Source organism: Somniosus microcephalus, chromosome 12 (genome assembly GCF_052327205.1).
Source record: "Somniosus microcephalus isolate GS21.2 chromosome 12, FLI_Smic_1.0, whole genome shotgun sequence".
NCBI lineage: Eukaryota > Metazoa > Chordata > Chondrichthyes > Squaliformes > Somniosidae > Somniosus > Somniosus microcephalus.
In genome coordinates, this window is record NC_140998.1 from 88,120,751 (window position 1) to 88,143,206 (window position 22,456).

The 22,456-nt window shown below is 41.0% G+C and overlaps 2 protein-coding genes across 11 annotated transcripts in view; one reads left to right on the plus strand and one right to left on the minus strand.

The window, feature by feature from the left end:
- Positions 1-27: 27 nt before the first annotated feature.
- Positions 28-17,623, plus strand: jkamp (jnk1/mapk8 associated membrane protein). Of its 5 annotated transcripts, none has more exons than XM_086003302.1 (8): positions 170-274; positions 5,452-5,717; positions 5,885-5,973; positions 7,508-7,662; positions 11,995-12,201; positions 12,594-12,775; positions 15,609-15,685; positions 16,172-17,623. In XM_086003302.1, the coding sequence occupies exons 2-8, from the start codon at positions 5,699-5,701 to the stop codon at positions 16,388-16,390; spliced, it is 948 nt and encodes a 315-aa protein (XP_085859428.1). In that variant the 5' UTR covers positions 170-274; positions 5,452-5,698; the 3' UTR covers positions 16,391-17,623. The 5 variants fall into 5 exon arrangements, with proteins under 5 accessions (XP_085859430.1, XP_085859428.1, XP_085859429.1 ...); XM_086003301.1 differs by having other exon boundaries at positions 182-274; positions 5,474-5,717; XM_086003304.1 differs by lacking the exons at positions 170-274; positions 5,452-5,717 and adding an exon at positions 28-127.
- Positions 16,616-22,456, minus strand: part of ccdc175 (coiled-coil domain containing 175) — a 138,415-nt gene continuing 132,574 nt past the window's right edge. For 3 of the 6 annotated variants that reach the window (XM_086003296.1, XM_086003294.1, XM_086003292.1), the window contains 4 exons: positions 18,574-18,676; positions 17,660-17,971; positions 17,507-17,570; positions 16,616-16,713 (listed from right to left, as the gene is read on the minus strand). In XM_086003296.1, the coding sequence (XP_085859422.1) occupies positions 17,521-17,570; positions 17,660-17,971; positions 18,574-18,676 (465 nt within the window). In that variant the 3' untranslated portion in view covers positions 16,616-16,713; positions 17,507-17,520. Of the gene's footprint in view, positions 16,714-17,506; positions 17,571-17,659; positions 17,972-18,573; positions 18,677-22,456 lie in introns of those variants that run through there. The other 3 variants (XM_086003297.1, XM_086003295.1, XM_086003298.1) reach the window with 3 other exon arrangements.

Here is a 22,456-nt window from a genome sequence, read left to right on the forward strand (position 1 = left end):
AACGGACTCGGCCGGGGGGCCCGGGGAATTAACGGACTCGGCTCGCGGGCCCCGAAGTGGTTAACGGACTCGGCTCGCGGACCCCGGAGGGGGGTTAACGGACTCGCTCGCGAGCGCCCGACTAAAGGTTTGCGGGGAAAGGGGAAAGGGCAAAGGTCACCGCCGCCATAACCGGAAGCAGGCGATGAGTGACGCTGGTAGTGTTCCGGTGTGGAATACCCCGGGCTCGCCGTGTCGGAGTCTGTGGAGCGGCCGCCACTGGATCTCACTATGGGTAAGGCGGCCTGTCGGCGCTTCACTAGCTACTTGTCGAGCGATTACCTGCTCCGCTTGTAGTCCGTGCACCCGTAGATAACAACAACTTGTGTATTTATATAGTGCCTTTAACGGAGTAAAACGTCCCAAGGCGCTTCACAGGAGTGTTGGAAGACAAAACATTTGACACCGAGCCACATAATGAGTAATTAGGGCAGGTGACCAAAAGCTTGGTCAAAGAGGTAGGTTTTAAGGAGCGTCTTAAAGGAGGAAAGAGATGGCGAGGTTCAGGCAGGGAATTCCAGAGCTTAGGGCCTAGACAACAGAAGGCACGGCCACCAATGGTTGAGCAATTATAATCAGGGATGCTAGAGAGCAGGATTAGAGGCAGATATCTTGGTGGGGGGTTGTGGGGCTGGAGGAGATTAGAGATAGGGAGGGGCGAGGCCTTGGAGAATTTTAAAAACAAGAAGAATTTTAAAATGGAGGTGTTGCTTAACCTGGAGCCAGTGTAGGTCAGCGATCACAGGGGTGATGGGTAAACAGGACTTGGTGCGAGTTAGGATACAGGCAGCTGAGTTTTGGATGACCTTGAGTTTACGTAGTGTAGAAGATGGGAGGCCAGCCAGAGGTGTGTTGAAATAATCAAGTCTAGATTAACAAAGGCATGGATAAGGGTTTCAGCAATGGCAGCTGAGGCAGGGCAGAGACGGGTGATGTTACAGAGGTGGAAATAGGCCATCGATATGTGGTCAGAAGCTCATTTCAGGGTCAAATATAACACCACGGTTGCGAACAGTGTGGTTCAGCATCAGACAGATGTTAGGAAGAAGGATGGAGTTAGTGGCTAGGGAACGGAGATTGTGGCGGGGACCGAAAACAATATTTAATTGGGGAAAATTTCTGCTCATCCAGAACTGTATGTCGGACAAGCAGTCTGACAATTTAGAGACCGTGGAGGGGTCGAGAGAAGTGGTGGTGAGGTAGAGCTGGGTGTCGTCAGCGTACTTGTGGAAACTGATGCTGTGTTTTGGACAATGTCGCCAAGGGGGGCAGCATGTAGATGAGAAATAGGAGGGGGCCAAGGATAGATCCTTGCGGGACACCAGAGGTAACGATGCTGGAGTGGGAAGAGAAGCTATTGCAGGTGATTCTCTGGTTACGATTAGATAGATAAGAAAGGAACCAGGCGAGTGCAGTCCCATCCAGCTGGACGACGGTGGAGAGGCATTGGAGAAGGATGGAGTGGTCAACCGTGTCAAAGGCTGCGGACAAGTTAAGAAGGACGAGGCGGGATAGTTTACCTTTGTCACAGTCACAAAGGATGTCATTTGTGACTTCGATGAGAGCCGTCTCGCTACTGTGGCAGGGGCGGAAACCTGATTGGAAGGATTGAAACATGGAGTTGCGGGAAAGATGGGCATGGATTTGGGAGGCGACAACACATTCAAGGACTTTGGAGCGGAAAGGGAGGTTGAAGATGGGGCGGTAGTTTGCAAGGACAGAGGAGTCAAGGGTTTTTTTTTGAGGAGAGGGGTGATGATGGCAGATTTGAGGGGGGGCGGGGCAGTACCTGAGGAGAGAGAACTGTTAACAGTATCAGCTAACATGGGAGCCAGAAAAGGAAGTTTGGGTGGTCAACAGTTTGGTGGGAATAGGGTCAAGGGAGCAGGAAGTGGGCTTCATGGACAAGATGAGCGCAGATAGGTCATGAGGGGAGATTGGAGAGAAACTGGAGAAAGATGTGAGTTCAGGGCTAGTGCAGAGGGGAGCCTTAGAAGAAATTTGGCCTGGTGGGCTAGGGGAAGGAAGGGAAGTGACAGAGGCAGCTGAACAGATGGTCTCAATCTTAGAGACAAAAAAGTCCATGAGCTCCTCACGCTTGTCGTCTGAGTTGAGGGTGGAGGAAACGGGAGAGGGGTTTAAGAAGACAGTTAGCATTGGAGAATTTAAAAAAACTTGTATTTATATAGCGCCTTTCACGACCACCGGATGTCCCAAAGTGCTTAACAGCCAATGAAGTCATTTTGAAGCATCAAGTGTAGGAATTACAAGCTGGATCATGTGCATATGGATCATGTACAGGCCACTTGTCACCTGCTGTGGCTGCTTCTGTCCTGACCAGGAAGGCGGGTTATGGAGAAGGGGCAATTAACCCAATGTCTAAAGTGCAGGGGTTGGATGGGAAAATGCCCGTAACTTGTATTTGTTTCTGAAATAACCCATAAGGAGACACTGGGTTGCTCCTGTTTCACCAAATGAAAACCAAACAAAATATCCCCCCCTTTTAAAGGGGCTCAACTAACTTAACCACAAAACCAAAGGGAACTTGTAAAACTTAAATAATAATTGTATTACTATTACCCATTATGCATGCCAATCCCTGCAGTGCCCACCGGTCGTGAAAGGCCTCAAGCGTACCCTTAACCTGTATTTAGAACAAGGTAAATCAAAAAGCTTTTACTTTTAAAAGCTTTAAAGTCATTTGGTAGCTGATCTTGAAATCCAGCTACTTGTGTCTGATTGGGAGCCACAGACACTGCAGCAAATCTATCTCATCACTCAGTTTTCATTACAGTTTACTGGAAGATGGTTGGAATTATAGCAGTATGGGAGTGCACAACTCACCCATAGACAAAATGGAAGCCCTTGTAGAATAACTGGAGTAATTTTTTATTTGTGTACTTCTATTTGGCAGATTATTGTTGCTAGATTTTAAGTACGAGTGATTCTGTGATCATTGATATCAATTGAAAATACTTGCATTGATACAGTGCTTTTTCAGGTATCTCAAACGCCTGAAAACACTTTGCACACAATGAATGACTTTGTGTAGTGACTTGTTTTGTAGGGAAACAATATGTTTTACTATGTTGAGCGTGCTATATAGATGCAAGTTGTTGTTGTAAACACATTAAACATTTTACACCCATCAAGGTTCCAGATACAAGAGCGATGAATGTCCAGTTAATGTGTGAGAAAAGTACAACTCACACATACGATATAGGGAAATCTGTTAAAGACACATTCTTGGAGCAATGCAGATGAGATTTACTCTGTCCATAATTTACACTATGCTTGCCCTTGGAGTGATTAACACTGATGCTACATGATAAAAATGCTAGTCCTGAGAACTGGTATTACTTACCTGATCACTCAAAAATATTAACATGAAAATAAAATGCTGCTAGTTGGAGATAGCCTGAGATTTTATGTAAAATTCCATCTGCAATGACATTATGGAGTTCTGCCCAGTGACCTAATTAGGTTACAGTGGTTCTGGGATTGTTCTCCTTTTGTAAAGACTGTGGAGCAGGCCGCCTATATATAACATTACTCATTAATGCATCACCGTGTGTTCTGGGGTGTTTTGAGAGTATGTTTATTTAACTTGTTTAACTTAATAAACATGTAAGTGTTTGACACCTGCACCTAGAACTCTCATTCCTATTACAGGAAACTTTCGATTAACCGGCCACTAAATAACCAGAACGCTCTATCCACCGGCAAAATTCAGGAGTCGGTTCAGATAATTTTTTTAACTTTTAGTTACTTTTTTTACTCATTTGTGGCTGTGCAAGCGTGTAGCTGAAGCTGTTGCTAAGCTACAGAGACGCTTGCAAGTTGTGCTAATTGTTTTGAAGCTGTTGCTAAGCAACAGGGTTTGTTGCTTTAGACGGAGCTCGGAAGCTCCATATCTTTTAACTATAGCATTTGGTTATCCGGCATTGTTGATGGACCGGCACCAGGTCGGTCCCGTCCGTGCTGGATACCAGAAAGTTTCCTGTACATCGACAAGGACTGCAGCCTCCATCTATTTTTGCCTGGCTTGGTATTTCCACAACATTACTGCGCTTGCCCTTCTCGGTGGTAGAGTTTGCTGGGCTGGGAAGTGTTGTCAGAGTAACTTTGGTGAGTTGCTGCAGTGCATTCTATAGATTTTAGATACTATACGCACAGTGTGTTGGTGATGGAGGGGGTGGCTATTACGTTCAGTGGCAGAAGTGCTAATTAAACAAACTGCTGTGTCCTAGATGATGTTCAATTTGAGTGTTGTTCTCGACCTCTCCACTGCAGTTTGTCACGCTGCTTGTCTGACATCCAGTATTGGGTGAGCAGAAATTGCCTCCAATTAAACATTGGGAACCGTCCCCATCTGTCTCCCTGGCCGCTGTCTGAGGCTGAACCAGACTGTTCACAACCTTGGTGTCCTATTTGACCCTGAGTTGATCTACCGACCCAATATCCTCTCAATCACCAAGACCATCTACTTCCACCTCCACAACATTGCCTGTCTCCGCCCCTGCCTCAGCTCACCTGCTGCTGAAACCCTCATCCAGGCCTTTGTTACCTCTAGACTCGACTATTCCAATGCTCTCCTGGCCAGCCTCACACCTTGCACTTTCCATAACTTGAGCAAGTCCAAAACTCTGCTGCCCGTATCCTAACTCGCACCAAGTCCTGTTCACACACACCAGTGCTCGCTAACCTACATTGGCTCCGGCAATGCCTCTATTTTAAAATTCTCATCTGTGTTTTCAAATCCCTCCATGGCCTCACTCCTCCCTATCTCGAAGGGCCGAATGGTCTACTCCTGCTCCTATCTTCTATCTGTAACCTCCCCCAGCCCGACAATCCTCCGCAGTCTCTGCGCTTCTGCAATTCTGGCCTCTTGTGCCTCCTCGATTTTCTTCGCTCCACCATTGGTGGCCGTGCCTTCAGCTGCCTAGGCCCTAAGCTCTGGAATTCCCTCCCTAAACCTCTCCACCTCTCTCCTCCTTTAAGACGCTACCTTTTAGACCAAGTTTTTGGTCACCAGTCCTAATACTTCCTTATGTGGCTCGGTTTCAGATTTTGTTTGATAACGCTCCTGTGAAGCGCCTTGGGATGTTTTCCTATGTTAAAGACACTATCTATCAATGCAAGTTGTTGCAGGTGTGCCCATCCGAGTGAGTGGTGAGCATTCTATCACGCTCCTGACTTGTGCCTTGAAGATGGTGGAGATGCTTTGAAGGGTCTGGAGGCGAGCTCCTCATCACAGAATACCCAGCCTGTGCCCTGCTCTTGTAGTTGTGTGTTAATATTGCTGGTCCTGTTCAGTTTCTGGTCTGGTAATTCCCAGGATGTTGCTGGGGTACTCGACAATGGTTATTGCCTGGCATCTATGTAGTGCAAATGTTATCTGCCTCTTGTCAGCCCAAGCCTGAATCTTCTCTAGGTCCTGCAGTAGACTGGCATGGGATATCATCAGAGGAGCTGTGAATGGAGTTGAACACTGGAATCGTCAGCAAACAGCCCCAACTTAAGACAGAGGGAAAGACTTTGCTGAAGTAGCTGAAGATGTTTGGGCCATGGATACTTTCCTGAGAAACTCTTGCAGTGATGTCCTGGGGCAGTGATGAGAGGCCTCTGATAATCACGACCGTCTTCTTTTGTATCAGATATGACTTCAGCCACTGGAGGTTTTTACCTTTGACTACCATTGATTTCAGTTTTGTTAGGGCTCCATAATGCCATACTCAGTCAAATGCTGCTTTGATATCCAGTTCCTTTTAAATGGCTTATATAATAATTATAATTTAACAGTTGATGCACTCTGTTTTAAAAAAAAATGTAAATTTAATTTCAGATGTTGATTTAATGTGCCTTGGATTATACTGTGGAAAGCAAATAACAGAAAGCCTAAATGGTAGTCAGCTGCAATATGGAGACTGTGGGGTGAGCTTTTTGTGCATTTTCATATTTCTTGCATAGAGTAAACTTGACAATATTTTATGATTACTGGGCAGGATTAGTGTTTAAAGATCACTGGCCTACTTGAATGATAGCTATTACCCAAGCAATAAATATGTTATCCAGTATATAATATATATTTGTAATCATTAAATAACTAAAGTTTTTAATTTGTCAATGATTGTTTAGTATGTGGAACTTGTATTGATCATACTGTCATAGATCTACATTATCATTATAAGTACATTTTCTACCCACTAATTTGCTGCTGTTTACTGCTGCTAGGACTCTGGCATGCAGTGTTTTCTTTTGAATGGCCTACTTTTGCCAATTGCTTTCACAGTACATGTGCACGTTGGATATTTCAAAGTGTAGAGCTAATGACAAAATGAGCATTATTGATCAGTGGTTAAGTTGTGTTATCTGTATACAGAATTCATTATGCAGTACTGCAACCTGAAAGCTGATGTCTTGGTCTGTTTTTAATGAAATATATTAAGACTCATTAATTTATAACATCACCCTATTCATATGTATTCAAAGGAGCATATTCAAAGTGGGCTCTTAGACTTAAGTAAAAACAGAAAATGCTGGAAATACTCAGCAGGTCAGGCAGCATCGTGGAGTGAGAAACAGAATTAACGTTTCAGGTTGATGACCTTTCGTCAGAACTGGAAAAAGTTAGAGATGTAACAGATTTTAAGGCAGGGGCAGGGAAAGGGGGGAGGGGAGGTAAGAACAAAAGGGAAGGTCTGTGATAGGATGGAAGGCAGGAGAGATTAAAAGACAAAAGGGATGATGGTGCAAGGCAAAAGGAGATGGTAATGGGACAAGTTAAGAAAAGATGAGTCTAGATGAGGTGTAAATGGCAATGGCAGAATCATCAACAGCTGCCATGTGAAAAAATGGGGGCAGTGGTTATGATCTGAAATTGTTGAACTCGATGTTGAGTCCAGAAGGCTGTAAAGTGCCTAATCGAAAGATGAGGTGCTGTTCCTCGAACTTACGTTGAGCTTTGTTGGAACAATGTAAGAGGCCGAGGACAGAGAGATCAGAGTGGGAGTGGAGCGGAGAATTAAGTGACAGGCGACTTCCGCAAAGCTCTTAGACTTCCATGATTTGAATAAGAGGTAATTCATCCTGGAATTTGACATTGAATGAGGTGGAGTCACTAAATAACCTGTCATTGATTTGCTTCAAACTATAAGCATTCGAGGTTATGTCAGCCTGTGATTAAAGGTTGAAATGGAAGGATTTGTAGTTTGAATCCAGAAACAAATCAATGGCAGGTTGTTTAGTGATTCCACTATCATCCCTGATCTAATTTCAAACCCCAGGTTGAATTTTTTTCTAATTTAGATCATGGAAGTTTGTTTTAATTGGAGAGAGATTGCATATGTTGTAAATGTATTTCCATGTATTAAACCTGTATCAATGTGGCTACCTAAACATTTATTTATAACATAGTAATGAAATAATAAAAAGATTTTTCATTTATTTAAAAAAAAATCCTCTGCAGGTATGCCCAAGAGGGGAAAGAACAGATGCTCTGAAGATTTGTCGTCAATGTGAGGCATCACCAGAGCTATATGACTGGCTGTATCTTGGTTTCATGGCAATGCTACCTTTGGTTTTGCATTGGTTCTTTATTGAATGGTATTCAGGCAAAAAGAGGTTAGTGTTATTTGAGAAACATCAACATAAACGGTGTTACTGTATAGTCTTTCTAGACGTGTAGGTGTCACAGTAGGTTAAACATTGGATTTTTACCTTTGGGGCATGAATTTAAATCCAGCAGAGACTGAGGGGGTGAAAGTCGCTTTTTTGTCTGCTACAAGGAGCCAACCTGAAATGAGATTGAGCAATCTTAATTCAGTTTCTCTTGGGCATAACTGAACATTGTAATTATTTCTTTCTCTCTCTAAATTACTCTTGAAGTTGATGCTGTTGTCTGATGGGCCGAAATGGCCTCTATCTGCACTGTGGGGTTTCTGTGATTTCTGTGATTTCTTGCTGTTCTGCTTTACAAATACATCTGTTAAAATATAATTTTAAGTGTGTTTTCTTTAGTTTGGTGAACATCAAATATCTTTTACTTGTATGCTAGGAATTGCCTATGGTAAGTCAGATGATGCACTGTTTTATATTGACAGGAACATTATACCACATAATTGATAATGTATAATTTTGCTGCTAAAATGGAGTTGTGTTTAACTGGCCTGTCCCTTTTAGGGTCACTTAAAATTGTCTTAATTGCTGTAAACAAGTACATCCTGAAGTTTGCGGCAGCAGATGCTGCTAAATTCACACTTCCAGGTCTGTGAATTAAAATGACTGCTGTTTCTATTTAATAGGTATAATAGAAACAGTTATTCGAGCATGCATTTCTCTGTCCATTGCATTTCTTCAAGGCCTAAATTAAACTGCGCCTGAAAAGAGGCGCACATGCGCCTGTTCACGTGGCCACACGGATGACAAGAAATTGCTGCTGGGACCTCATTGTAATGGGACAGGCATGCTGCCAGCACTATCTGCGCTGTTTATTGGCTATGCGACTGTTTGGGGGAAGCAGAAAATCGAGCTTCTCTGACGCCAGTTAAAAGCAGCCAGCAGCTCTTAAAGGGGAGGTGCACTGTGGCTGCAGACAACAGGAAAGGTGTAAAATGGCCGCAAGAGCTCCAGTGAGTTTTTCCAATGCAGCGTTGAAGGTCTTTGTCCAGGCTGTCGGCAGGATGGCGGAGATCCTGTTCCCTGGCCCGCTGCCTACTTTTCACCAATTTCTTGGGTCTATTTTGGGAAAGTGGACAATAAATTACAAATGGCAGAACCATAGGGGAAAATATCTTCGAGGTACAGATGATAAAGAAAATGCATGAACTTGTCGTACATTTACAAGTAATCAGGAAAGTGTAAACTACAAGATAGTCTGATCAGATTATTGAAGCACTCTCTACGGTATGAGTTTCATGCAGAATTCTTAAAAAATAATTTTATTTAAATTGTAGTCTGTCAAGAAAGTATTTAACCCTGGTATGAATTTTTTGTCTCCTACATCTACTGATACTTGACTTGTTTCCCTAAACTAATATAATTATATTGCGCAGGGATGGAGACACCGTAGCATTCTACAAGCTTCTACTGGCACAAATTCAACCATATTTGGGTTTCTGCCATTGAAAGTCCCTGCAAGTTATGTAGCCAGTAGATCTCCCTCTAGTGGTAGTACATAGGCCTGGAATTTGCGGTGGGTAATAACAGTGAACGAACTGCGTTCGCTGTTATTACCCCTTTTGAAACTGACCACAACTTCAGGATTTAGTGCATGCACATCCTAACATGGAAATCCTGAAGTTGCAATCAGTCTTTCACTGCTCTGACACTAGCTGCACTGTGCCCCCGCTCCCCCCCCCCCCCCCCCCATAGCGGGAAATCAGTGAAACTGATGAAAACTTTGGCTTTTCCGCAGTAATATTGCTGTTACATACCCCATTAAATGTTGGACCCCTTTGGATTAAGTGTAACTGGTGTTTTAACAGCGTATTGACTGTTAAACAAACGTTATGGCCGTGAAAAACATTTAATTTTGTGGAGTGTCAAATTTATCCATTTTTAAAAAAATTACATTTTTTAAGAAACTTAAAAAAAATATATATACTTTTTAAAAGTTTGTTCATCTTTATTTCAGGTTTACTTTTTCCCCATGTGGGAGCCCCAATTTTTGATTTTCTCACTAACATTTTTAAAAAGTTAGAATAAAAGGAGCTTATTCATTTCCTGGTATGTGAGAATTCTGCATTGTGATTGGCTTCTTAGACAGCTTGTTGACGTCACAGCAGTTAGCGTTAGTGATTCCCCATTAACTTGCACTGATCTCAACTAAACATCGGAAAAGCCGAACTCCTTGCCACAGAGATCGCGAGATCTTTGTGAGCAGCTTTCTTCAGGGCCAGCGGCGGATGCCTTTGCTTCGCCGCTGACCGCAAATTACAGGCCATGGAATATACAGCACAGAAACAGACCATTCAGCCCAACCAGTCCATGCTGGCATTTATGCTCCACTCATATGCATATCTAGCTTCCCCTTAAATGCATCTATACTATTCGCCTCAACCACTCCCTGTGGTAGAGAGTTTCACATTCTCACCACTCTCTGGGTAAAGAAGTTTCTTCTGAATTCCCTATTTGGTTTCTTGGTGACTATCTTATATTGATGACTTCTAGTTTTGTTGTTCCCCAAAAGTGGAAACATTCTCTCAGTATCCACTCTATCAAAACTTTTCATAATTTTTAAAGACCTCTATTAGGTCACCCCTCAGCCTTCTCTTTTCAAGAGAAAAGAGACCCAGCCTGTTCACCCTTTCCTGATGGGTATAACCTCGCAATTCCGGTATCATCCTTGTAAATCGTTTTTGCACCCTCTCCAGTGCCTCTTTAATCCTTTTTCTAATATGGCGACCAGAACTGTATGCAGTACTCCCCAAGTGTGGTTTAACTAAAGTTCGATACAAGTTCAGCATAACTTCTCTACTTTTCAATTCAGTCCCTCTAGAAATAAACCCTAGTGCTTGGTTTTGCTTTTTTTATGGCCTTATTGACCAGTGTCAGTACTTTGTGATTTGTGTCTTTGTACTCCCAGATCCCTTTGCTCCTCTACCCCATTTACATTCTTATTTTCCAAGTAATATATCCCCTCATTTTCCTATCAAAATGTAATACCTCACACTTATCTATGTTGAAATTCATTTGCCAATTATATGGCCATTCTGCAAGTTTATTAATGTCTTGTAAGTTGTTTCAGTACTCTTCAGTGTTAACTATCCCTCCCAATTTGGTGTCATCCGCAAATTTAGAAGTTGTTGGCTTTTGATTCTAAAGTCTAAATCGTTAATATAAATAGTGAACAACAGTGGTCGCAGCACTGATCCTTGTGGTACCCCACTTCTCGCCTTCTGCCACTCTGAATAGCTACTCTTTAAACCTACTCTCAGCCAGCTAGCTATCCATTCTGCTACTATCCAGTCCCCGACTCCGCATGTAAAGCGACATAACAGCATTTCAATTTAGTTCATGAGCTATCCAGTGAATTTACAGCAATAATTTCTGCAGGTTCTGAATTCTGAACAAGCCTTTGATCTCTGGAATTTTGCACCTTTCACACAATGTATACATGTTCACATTAAGAAGGCTTTGCTAACATTTTATTTACTAATTTACCCATTGTGGTGGGAGAAACAACAAAGCAGATTTGCAGTATTGTACATATCTTGCAAGTCTCATGAACTATTCTGCAGGCCGCAGTACTTGCCAACTCCTGGTGTTGTAAGCAAACTTCCTAATTTTACTGCTCCATTTCCCTGTCTGGAACTGTGCAGTCAGGAGGTTTGGCTGACACATATGGGCTGGGACATTTCTGGATGACTTCTCACATCGTTGGATAGTATTATCAAACAAGTGCATTCAAATTACACATTTTTAGTAGACAATATAAGCTAGAATTATGTAGAAATTGTAGCACAGAAACAGAACGTTTGGCCCAACCAGTCCGTATTTGTGTTTATCTTCCACATGAGCAGTGGTCCTAATCCCATGTGCCTGCTCAAAACCCATATCGCTTTATTTCCCTTTCCTTCAACCACCTATTCTTAAATGTTGATTATGGTCTCTGTTTAGTCACTAACTCTGCTTCACAGCCCTCTGTTTAAAAATAAATAAATAAATAAATAAAAAAATTCCTCTGCCCTAAATCTCATTTAATCTTATATCTATGTCCGTGTTCTAAACCCTTCAATCACTGGAAACAGCCTATTTCTATCTACTCTGTCACATTCCTTCATAATTTTAAATCGCCCCAAAATCTCCTTCATCCTAATGAAAACAGCCTGCAATTTTTCAGGTTTTTCTTATTTGTATATCCTCATACCAGGCAGGTGAAATCTATTGTCGGTATTTTGAAGAAAAAACTGAAGTTCACCTTAACAATTGTTGATGCTTTATTTTTTTGTACAGTTCCAGTGCACTTTTTCAACATGTGACTGCATTATTGGAATGCAGTGTTGCAGCTATTGTTACATTGTTGGTGAATGATCCAGTAGGAGAGTTGAAAATCCGCTCCTGCCGTGTGAAGATGCTTTCAGATTGGTATACAATGCTTTATAATCCCAGTCCAGATTATATCAACACATTGCATTGTACACAGGAAGCTGTATTCCCTTTGTAAGTATATGATTTTCAGTAAAGCGCAACATTGACTTGTTCACTTTATGGTTACATTAATTTATTCACTGCCATAACTAAGTATGTGTTTGACATAAAATGTTTTCTAGACAGGTGAGAACTCCATACAGTCCTCTGGTGCACATCCAAACATATTAAAAACTATTAGAGTATCTGCCATTTTTCCACTTCCATTAACTAGCCAGTTCAGGCAAATGCACCTTCAACCTTTTGAGCATGTGTTATTACTCGAAGAACTGATGGTTAGAAGTGGTGAGGGAATATACATCTTAAATTGGGAGCCAGCATTCTGAAAAATGAGAATTTCAACTTCATTGACTGTTCATCTCTAATGGTTATTCTGATAGTCAGTCTTGTCTGTTTGTTTTCAGATACACTATCGTCTTCATATATTATGCCTTTTGTCTGGTTTTTATGATGCTGCTTCGTCCACTCCTGGTTAAAAAGATTGCCTGTGGTCTTGGAAAATCTGACCGATTCAAAAGTATTTATGCAGCCCTATACTTTTTCCCTATTCTTACAGTGCTTCAGGCAGTTGGTGGAGGCCTGCTTTGTAAGTACATTGTCATATTTAGATGCTACCTTTGGTTCTAGCTACATTTCAAAACTTCTCTGACTGAAAGTTTGGCCACAACTTACTTGACTTCAATTACAGATAGTAATTGATTTTATAATGTTAGTTTGTTGCCACATATTTTGAAGTTTTTGGTATGTAATGACCATCATTGACAGATAAAGAAATCTTGTTTCCTATATTAAATTTTACTTGCTGCTCCATTAATTATTCCATGTCATGAAAGACATCCTCTATGTCTATAATCACGATACACTGTCCCTTCTCATCTTTGACCTTTCCTCAATGTTCAATACAGTTGACCATGTTTCTCCCAGTGCCTTTCTTCCGTTGTGCAGCACCATGCAACTGCCCTTGCATAGCTTCATTCCTACCTGTCTGAATGCAACCAGTATATCTCTAGCAATGGTTTCTCTCCCTGTCCAAGGATCTATTCATGGCTCCTTTCTTTTCGGCATCTGTCCCTTGGTGACATCATCTACTAACATGGGAGTCAGTGTCCACATGTATACCGATGATGCCCACTCTGACTTTTCACCACTTTGTTTGATCCCCTAGTTAGTGCTGTCAAACTGCTTGTCCAATTAAAGTCCTAGCTTCCCCGAACTCAACATTGGGAAGATTGAAGCTATCGTCTTTAGCTTCCACCATAAAATCTGTTCCCTTGCCACTGATTCCATTCTCACTCCCTGGCCACTGTCTGAGGCTGAATCAAACTTCACAATCTTGGTGCCTGGTGAATTTCCACCTCTGCAACATTGCCTGCTTCTACCCATACAGTGTCTCTGGCTTGTAATTACCTGCATTAGCTCTGTCTTCCTTTAAAAAGGAGTATTAGTGACCACTCTCCAGTCCTCTGGTGCACATCCTCACTCAATAGAACTTTTAAATGTAATTTTGAGGGCCTCTGCTATTTCTTTCCCCATTTCCCACCGGATGTTTGATGTATCCAGTCAAGAACTGGAACTTTGTCCTTTAGCTTAACTTAACTTTTCCAATGCTTTCCTTTTACTATAATATCTACTATCTTGCTTTTAACCAATTGAGGATTTACCTCCTCCCCAATATCCTCTCTCTTTTATAAGCACTGAAGCCAAGTACTTGTTAAGTATCCCTGCCAATTTCCGTAAATCCTCTCATCTCCAGGATCTCGCCTCACATTGAACAATTCTCTTTTTTAACTATATATTTGTGGAACACTGCTTTTTAAAATATTTTTTGAGATTCTGTCATATTCCCTCCTTTCCTTATTTTATTGTATTCACTCTTTTTTGTTCCAAAACAACAGGCCCTCTTCTTCAATTTTAGTTCTTTATTTATCCATGGCATCCTGAAACTTGCTGTAGTGTCTTTCTTAATGGTATATATTTATTCTGCACCTTTGCAATCTCTGGTATGTAGGTGAGACAGCAATGATTCTTTCTGCTACCTTCATCCAGGCTGCTCTTGACTGCAGGGTGGCCTTCAGCTCCAAAAAGGGCTGCCTTTTTAAGGATTTTCCACAGCAGTGCTTCCAAACCAACTTAATTGAAAGGAGCAATTTGAGTTCTGTAACTTGCTCTAGCCATTTCTTCCCACAAGGCAGATTAAATGGTGAGGAGCAGCCCTTTAGGAGATGGTGCATGATATATCCTGCCCCCAACTCCCTTGCTAGGAGTGCACTGGGAACACCATCATCTTGTGTAAATGAGGTGACCTTGTAATATGGTGCAAGTCTGCTTGGACTCTGTTATCGGCCCCGTATTGCAATATTTGAGTGCCTGGAATTTCCACAGGGGTTTATTATGTCACCCACCCACTGTTGTTCATTTCTGTAGTCATCTTTCTGTAATAAACAGACAGCTGTGAATATGTGGCTCCTTTTTTTTGAAGGCGACTTAAGGTTATGTGGTCTCTAGTACTGAGTATTTTATTCCAATGTGATTTTTTTATCACCTGGTGCAGCTATAAGTTTGCTTGATCTGCTCAAAAATAGTCACATGAAAACATTATATTGCATAATTAAAGATACAATGCCCTTGTATAAGATTTAAAAAATAAAATCAGTTTCCCTTGACTCAGATTCACCCCCATAGTGATGCTATACTCAATTGGGACAGTTTATAGTCCAGCTTGCAGATAGTTCTGTGGCCAGTGTTAACACTGCTGCCTTACTTGACCAGTCAGAATTTATGTTTGAACACTGGAAAGGTCAGTTTTCCTTTTCTTTACAAGACAATATGGCTGAGCATTTAAGGCTCTTTAGGGTCAGTTGAAATATCATCCCCCATTTAGGTTCCCATATAATCATGAGGCCACAGCCTCAGGATAAAGGGTAGGCCATTCAGGACTGAGATGAGAAGAAATTTCTTCACACAGAGGGTGGTGAATCTTTGGAATTCTCTACCCCAGAGGGCTGTGGAGGCTCAGTCATTGGGTATATTCAAAACAGAAGTCGATAGATTTCTGACTAGTAAGGGCATCAAGGGATATGGCGATAGGGCCGGTGAATGGAATTGAGGCAGAAGATCAGCCATGATCTCATTGAATGCTGGAGCAGGCTCGAAGGGCCAAATGGCCTACTCCTGCTCCTATTTCTTATATGTGTCTGTTATATGATCTCTCTGTCTCCTATATATCTCAAATATTGTATAAATGTATACATTTTGTGAATAAGTCAACATACAGCCAATAATTTTATTATATATAGAAATAGAATTATTGTATGTTAACTTATTAGCAAAATTTATGCACTTATACATCATTTTAATGTCTGTTAATAATTTGCTTTTCTGTACGTTATCCTAATTTTTGGTCTATACATTTATTTCAGATTATGCTTTTCCATACATAATTCTGGTCTTATCCTTGGTAACTTTGGCAGTATACATGTCTGCTTCAGAAATACAGGTAAGTTGGAACACTCTAAAAATCAAAACTATGAAGACTATTTGTAATTTTACCATAAATTGTACACAGTTTTGTGGATTTAATGCTGTAGAAACTGTTTCTCTACAACATGGTTTGGAGAACGTTAGCACCTGGTACTGAGTTAAAGCTCATCTTTTGTGAAATCAGAGTATATGCCGTCAAAGGTTTTATTGTAAGAATTGTTATATAAACAAATAAGTTTAATCTGTGATGATTGGAAGCTGTGTAACTACTCAGTTTTAAGTAATCATGGGAATGAGAAGTATGATGAACTCTGCTAATGGTTCGGAAGAAGTTTTAGGATGTTGCTGAATTACTGAAGTTCTATTTGGGGAAAAAAATAATGAAATTTCTGATTCAGTCTTCAGTACAAGACTATTAAAAATGCAGATCAAATGTAATGGGGTTGTGTTGTAACATCAGGTTATAAATATAATTTCAAAAATGACTGTTTTTCATCAACAGACATACAAGGATCTGATCACCAAAAAGAAGAGGCTGGTTGTCCTGTTTAGTCATTGGATGCTGCATGCCTATGGAATTATCTCAATTTCCAGATTAGATAAACTGGATCAAGATCTGCCTCTGCTGGCTTTAGTGCCCACTCCAGCACTTTTCTACCTGTTGACTGCTAAATACACAGAGCCTTCAAGGATACTGTCAGAAGGTGGCAATGGACATTAAAGAAGTTGGAGGATTGAAAAGGGGGACATTATAAAAATACAGATGAGAACAATGGATGTTTGAAACTATCCAGAGATTATTCTAGAAGCCTGGGTAGAAATATCAATGTAATTACTGTAGAAACTACTTTTTTTACACTATTGCTTGTTCAGTTGATGTGCTGTCTGCTTTATTTATATTTAAAGTATGTATGTGTGTATATTCACGTGCATTAACAAAATAGCATTCAAATGCACAAAAGAAACTTTATTGAAATAAGTTGAATACATCACACAGCCACCATGGATAACATAAATGATGTGAATTTCAGCTTCTTTGTTACCCTGTGGAAAGAAAATATAAATGGTGAAGGTTGGAAAAGATTTATATAAAAGCAGTATTGTAGCTGTCCAAATTCAATTAATATTTCCCTCCCCCACCACTAATTTGCCTGATGGGATGACATGGCATTCTGAGTTTTTGCTATTGCCAGTGCTTCTAAAGATTCCCTTGTTCTCTGGAAACAGGTATGTTATGTCGTGTTCATGCTATGTTCCATAGTCAATCCTCCCACAATGAACAATGGGAGTGGTCCTTCAGAAGGACAGTACATTGAGCATGCTGATTGGTAGAAAGTTGAAGGGAACTGTCTAAATTGTTGATTGAATTTTTCTCGGGCGCTGTCCTTGGTTTTGATATTTTAGATAAGAATTTTTTTTTAGGTTGCCACACTAATAATCTGTCCACATTATTTCACTGTTTGTGATTGAGTTGACCGTTTTCTAAATGGAGCATATGCTGCTCTACCTGTATCCTTTTGTTAGCTTTCTATTATTTGAGGTAAACCTTTGGGATTACATTTTTCTTAAGGCAGGAAGACCCTTGAGTAAGTCACATTTTAGGGCAATAAAATAGCAAAATAATGTTTCAGAATACAACACAAACAAAATCAGACAAGTATATTTTTCAGCAAACTTAGTGATAAAATTCTTCAAACAAATAAACCTGGAAATGTTTTGAGAGCAGAGACCTACGATATAGCCAGTTAAAAGTACAGTAGTTGTAAATATTTTTCAAAAGCTCGTGGTATTCTAGTTAAAATGCAGTTACTGATGTAATTCAATGATGTTTTCTTACCCCATATTGTAAAGTCATTGAAGTGATTTGGTTTGCTTTATCATACATTTTTCCTTTGTTTCTTCTGTGATTCAAAGACAAAATAAAACGTAAAACATGTTTAATTCACCTAAGAAAGTAAGTTTGATCAAAACCTATTTGTTTGTGGCCTACCAGTAGAATGTGTGCTTCCCACAAAGGATAGCAGTTTACTTAAATGCTCCTTGAGGTGATCACTAATGCTGCCAACCTTCTGCTCTCTGTGGTGCATTTTTTTGAGCAGTTCCTCCATGGTATGAAGGACACACTGGTCACACTCTGCATACTCCTGCAAAAGTGGCAAGAAACAACACCATTCATGAATTCTATGTCTTTGATGAACAAGTTTACATAAAGTACAGAATAAATACATATGGGGGAAAACGCTTTTGTCACTGGCTACCTTTTGAATATTAGCATCCAATGCCCAGCTTTTCAGAAGGTTGTCTAAAAACAAAACAAAAATCATAGTGTGCTTTTTAGAACACTTGGTAGACAGCTTTAATTCAGGTACATTTGTTCCTTGTAACATTAAATATAAACAGTTTTTACTTTTTGAAGTAGCTGGAAGTTAATACATGCAAGTGTGCTAGAAATGCAATGATAACAACATTGTACGTGACTTGCTTGAAATGTCAGTAATATGTGCATGTATATGAGAGGAAAACCAGTGCTAGGAAAAACTTTGTACTACTTAAATTTGATTTTTGGAAGCAAAATAAAATGTTTTAGGAAATTCTGAAATCTATTCAAAATATAGTTGACAACAAGAGATTTGACTTGCATGCTTGGAGCAGTATGTTTATAGCTAAATGGGCATTTAAAATGTTTTGTTTCGTTACAATGAAATTATTTATATCCAAGGTACCTAATGATCAGTCAAAGATTGCACTATTGTTGCTAATTTGTGGGAGGAAGTTTTGGGGATAAGAGCTAGCTGTAAGCTTTAATAGTTAAGAGGTGATCTTTAAACATTGGAACCAAAACCATTACAGCATATTGTGTTTATTTCTTTAAAAAAAAAAAAAATTTTTTTTTCATGTATGCACCATAAATGATTTGGAGTTCCACATCCTGTTCCTTCTTTTCTGTTTTTTGCTTTTCTGCTTCTTCATCTAGTGAGGCAATATCCTTAATCAGTTGGAAATTGCACTGCCAATGAAAAATAATGAAAACTTAATTCAAACACAGTTGTTAAAGTGGAATTTCTTCAGTGCAATCACAGCTGAGCCTAATTCTGCCCTCAGGTCATGCCCACACACGCACATTTTCCCAGAGGAACCTGGGACTGATTTCTAACCTTTCTCAGCTAAGGGCACTGTAGTGCCCCTATCAATGCCTGACCACAATAGCAGTTCTTGCTATTTTTCTTAATGCTTCTCCTTTAAAAACCCAAGTGAATATGCTTTCTTCTTTTACGTTGTCAACTTGTCATGCAGGAATATTTTTTTCCTTGGCACCTTGAGACCCACTTCCTGCTCCCTCAACCCTATTACCACCAAACTGCTGACCACCCAACTTCCTTTTCTGGCTCCCATTGTTAACAGTTCTCCTCGGGTACTGTCCTCCCCTCTCCCTCAAATCTGCTGTCATTACCTCTCAAAAAAACAACCCTTGACGACTCTCTCGTCCTTGCAAACTACCACCCCATCTCCAAACTCCCTTTCCTTTCAAGTCCTTGAACGTCTTGTCGCCTCCCAAATCCGTGCCCATCTTTCCCAGAACTCTATGTTTGAATCCCTCCAATCAGGTTTCCGCCCCACCACAGTACCGAAACGGCTCTCATCAAAGTCACAAATGATATCCTTTGTGACTGACAAAGGTAAACTATCCCTCCTCATCCTTCTTAACTTTTTTAATTCCTTTGACATGGTTGACCACTCCATCGCTTCTCCCAACGCGCTCGTCATGACTGAATCCGTTAAAAGTTGTTGAAGAACCGGATGTCCATGGGAGACTCAGTCACCGATCCCTGGTCGAATGGTATGTTGAGGCCCTGGAGGGCTAGGCCCGGAATGTCCTTTCTCTCCGGCCTGGATCGTCGGTTTTCCTGAGGGTGTCTTCTTCTTCGGCCTGGGTCGTTGATGATCTCCCGACAAAAGTACCTGGGCCACCCTCGTCGTCTTCTCGTTGTGGCCGAGCCTTGCCTGGCCGAACATCGACCACGTCCCGAAACCGAAGTGCTGTCTTAACCGGAGAGTCTGTCCCGGTGCGTTGAAGAAATGAAAACCCGAGGTGAAGCTTGAATTCCAGAAGAAGCGTACCGTAGAAGAACCGTTTGAGTTCCGAAGCTCCTGACGAAGTTCTGAAGCGTGAAGCGTTAAGCGTACTGATGGACTTTTCAATCCATAGTTATACCTTTTTGGGACAGTCTTATCTCCCGCCAAATCATAGTCCAGTCTTTGTAATATTTTTGGCGGGCAGAAATCTCTGCAGGGGCGCTTTGTCTTGTAACGGGAGCCGGTGATAGCTTAACTGGCCTTCCTGGCCGATAATGTCTTTTACTTTGTCACCGTAACTCGGTTTGCATATTGATCGGTCTGGAGATTGCCCTTGATGGCTGTTAAACCCATTTACTGTACAAAGGAAAGACCGTTTAAGTGTTCATTCAATTGTCTGCCCATTTCTTGATGGGCCCCATCCTGTTACCTGAAACTGTCTTGTACTTAGAATCCAATTAATATGTATGCTCAGTTCCCTGAGTTTCGGTTTCCCGATACTGGCTTTCGCGGGCTTACTGTCCTCAATCCACAAGCCTGGCTGGCTTGCAGTAACAGAAATCAAATGGTCCCAGAAACTGATCACGAGGTCCGGCGGCCATTTTGTATGCCCCTTTTTATCAAAGGTTTTTCTGTACAAGCTTTCTCTTGGTCAATAAACTGTCTTATCAACCCTGTTTTGTTGTGTGATTGAATTCCTGAAAATTTCGAATCTTACAATGAGCAGAAATTTTCTCCAATTAAATCGGTCCCCGCCACCCAAAGATATCTGCGCTCCTCTAATTCTGCCTTTTTGAGCATCCCTAATTCTAATTGCTCAACCATTGGTGGCCGTGCCTTCTATTGCCTGGGCCCTAAGCGCTGGAATTCCCGGTCTAAACCTCTCCGCCTCTACCTCTTTCCTCCTTTTATGACACTCCTTAAAACTTACCTCTTTGACCAAGCTTTTGGCCATCTGCCCTAATTTCTCCTTATGTGGCTTGGTGTTGTCTTGTAATACTCCTGTGAAGTGACGTTTTACTATGTTAAAGGTGCTATATAAATACAAGTTGTTGAAGAAATTCAGCTGTGTAGATGTTGGAAATGCTTGCGAAATGTCATTATGTACAGTTATTTGTCTTAAGACTATTTTGAGGACATCAACACAAAAAAAAATCAGTCACCTGGGCTTCCCCTAATCTATTGGTGCACTGCCGGCGGAACCCCTGGAGAAACAAAGTAAAAGGCTCAAACGGCCGTTTATTTAATTTCTCCAGGATTTCTGCTGAAGTTACAGTGGGAGATTGGGAGAACCTTGCAGAAAAACACCACACTGATATGGGTTTAAAAGCAAACAAAAGGGGTCTGGCATGGTACTGAGTGCTAGACGTTTTTGATTTTTTAAAGCTTGGTTCATATCCAGGCTAGAAGGTTTCCTTAGTCTGTTTGCTATAAGGGTCCTGCATTTGGGTAGCATACTGCACAAAACTGGAAATCTCATGGGCCATTGCTGGAGCTGAGTAGAGAATTTTGCATCTGACAATGGTATTCTTGACACCAGCAATCCAAAATGCAAAAGTTTCATTTTTTAGAACTAACATTTCTGTCCTTGATGAACACAGATTGTATATAATTTTTTTTAAAAAGCTTTAGTCATTAAAGTGTAACTGTAAAAATGCTATTTCATTATGTTTATTATAGATTATGTATGAGGGGCGATTAACTCCATTCTTTTGGAACATAAACTTGCATTAAACAACACTAGGAATAACAGAATTACCTATAATATACGGCACAGAAACAGGCCATTCGACCCAACTGATCTATGCCGGTGTTTATGCTCCACATGAGCCTCCTCCTCAACTTTCTTCATCTAACCCCATCAGCATAACCTTTTTATTTCTTTCTCATGTATTTAGCTAGCTTTCCCTTCAATGCATCGACATAATTCACTTCAACTACTTGTGGGCTCCACATTCTAACCACTGTCTGGGTAAAGAGGTTTCTCCTGAATTTTCTATTGGATTTATTAGTGACTATCTTATATTTATGGCCCTTAGTTCTGGTCTTCCTCACAAGTAGAAACATCTTCTCTATCAAACCCTTTCATAATCTTAAAGACCTCTATCAGGTCACCCCTCGGCCAGTTCGAACATTCCTGATATGTATAACCTCTCAGTTCTGGAATCATCCTTTTGCACCTTCTCCAGTGCCTCTATATCCTTTTTATAATATGGAGACCAGAACTGTGCACAGTTCTAACCAAGGTTCTATACAAGTTTAACATAACTTCTCTGCTTTTTAGTTCTATCCCTTTAGAAATGAACCCCAGTGCTGTGTTTACCTTTCTTATGGCCTTATTAGTCTGCATCGCTACTTTTAGTGACTTCACAGAAACCCCACAGTGCAGATAGAGGCCATTTCGGCCCATCGAGCCTGCACCGACACACATCCCACCCGATCCCCATAACCCCTGCACCAACACATATCCCACCCTATCCCTGTAACCCCATGTATTTAATCCCCCTAACACTAAGGGTCAATTTTTTATCATAGCCAATCAACCTAACCCGCACATCTTTGGACTGTGGGAGGAAACCGGAGCACCCGGAGGAAACCCACGCAGACACGGGGAGAATGTGCAAACTCCAATGTATCTGTACGCCTAGATCTCTTTGCTCCTCTACCCCATTTAGATTCTTATTTTCTGAGGAGTATGTGACTTCCTTATTCT

Excerpts from the sequence above, each read along its gene's own strand:
- jkamp (XM_086003302.1), top strand. Across the intron at positions 12,776-15,608 it reads AGTTGGTGGAGGCCTGCTTT|ATTATGCTTTTCCATACATA; the intron begins GTAAGTACATTG and ends CATTTATTTCAG. Across the intron at positions 15,686-16,171 it reads TGTCTGCTTCAGAAATACAG|ACATACAAGGATCTGATCAC; the intron begins GTAAGTTGGAAC and ends TTTCATCAACAG.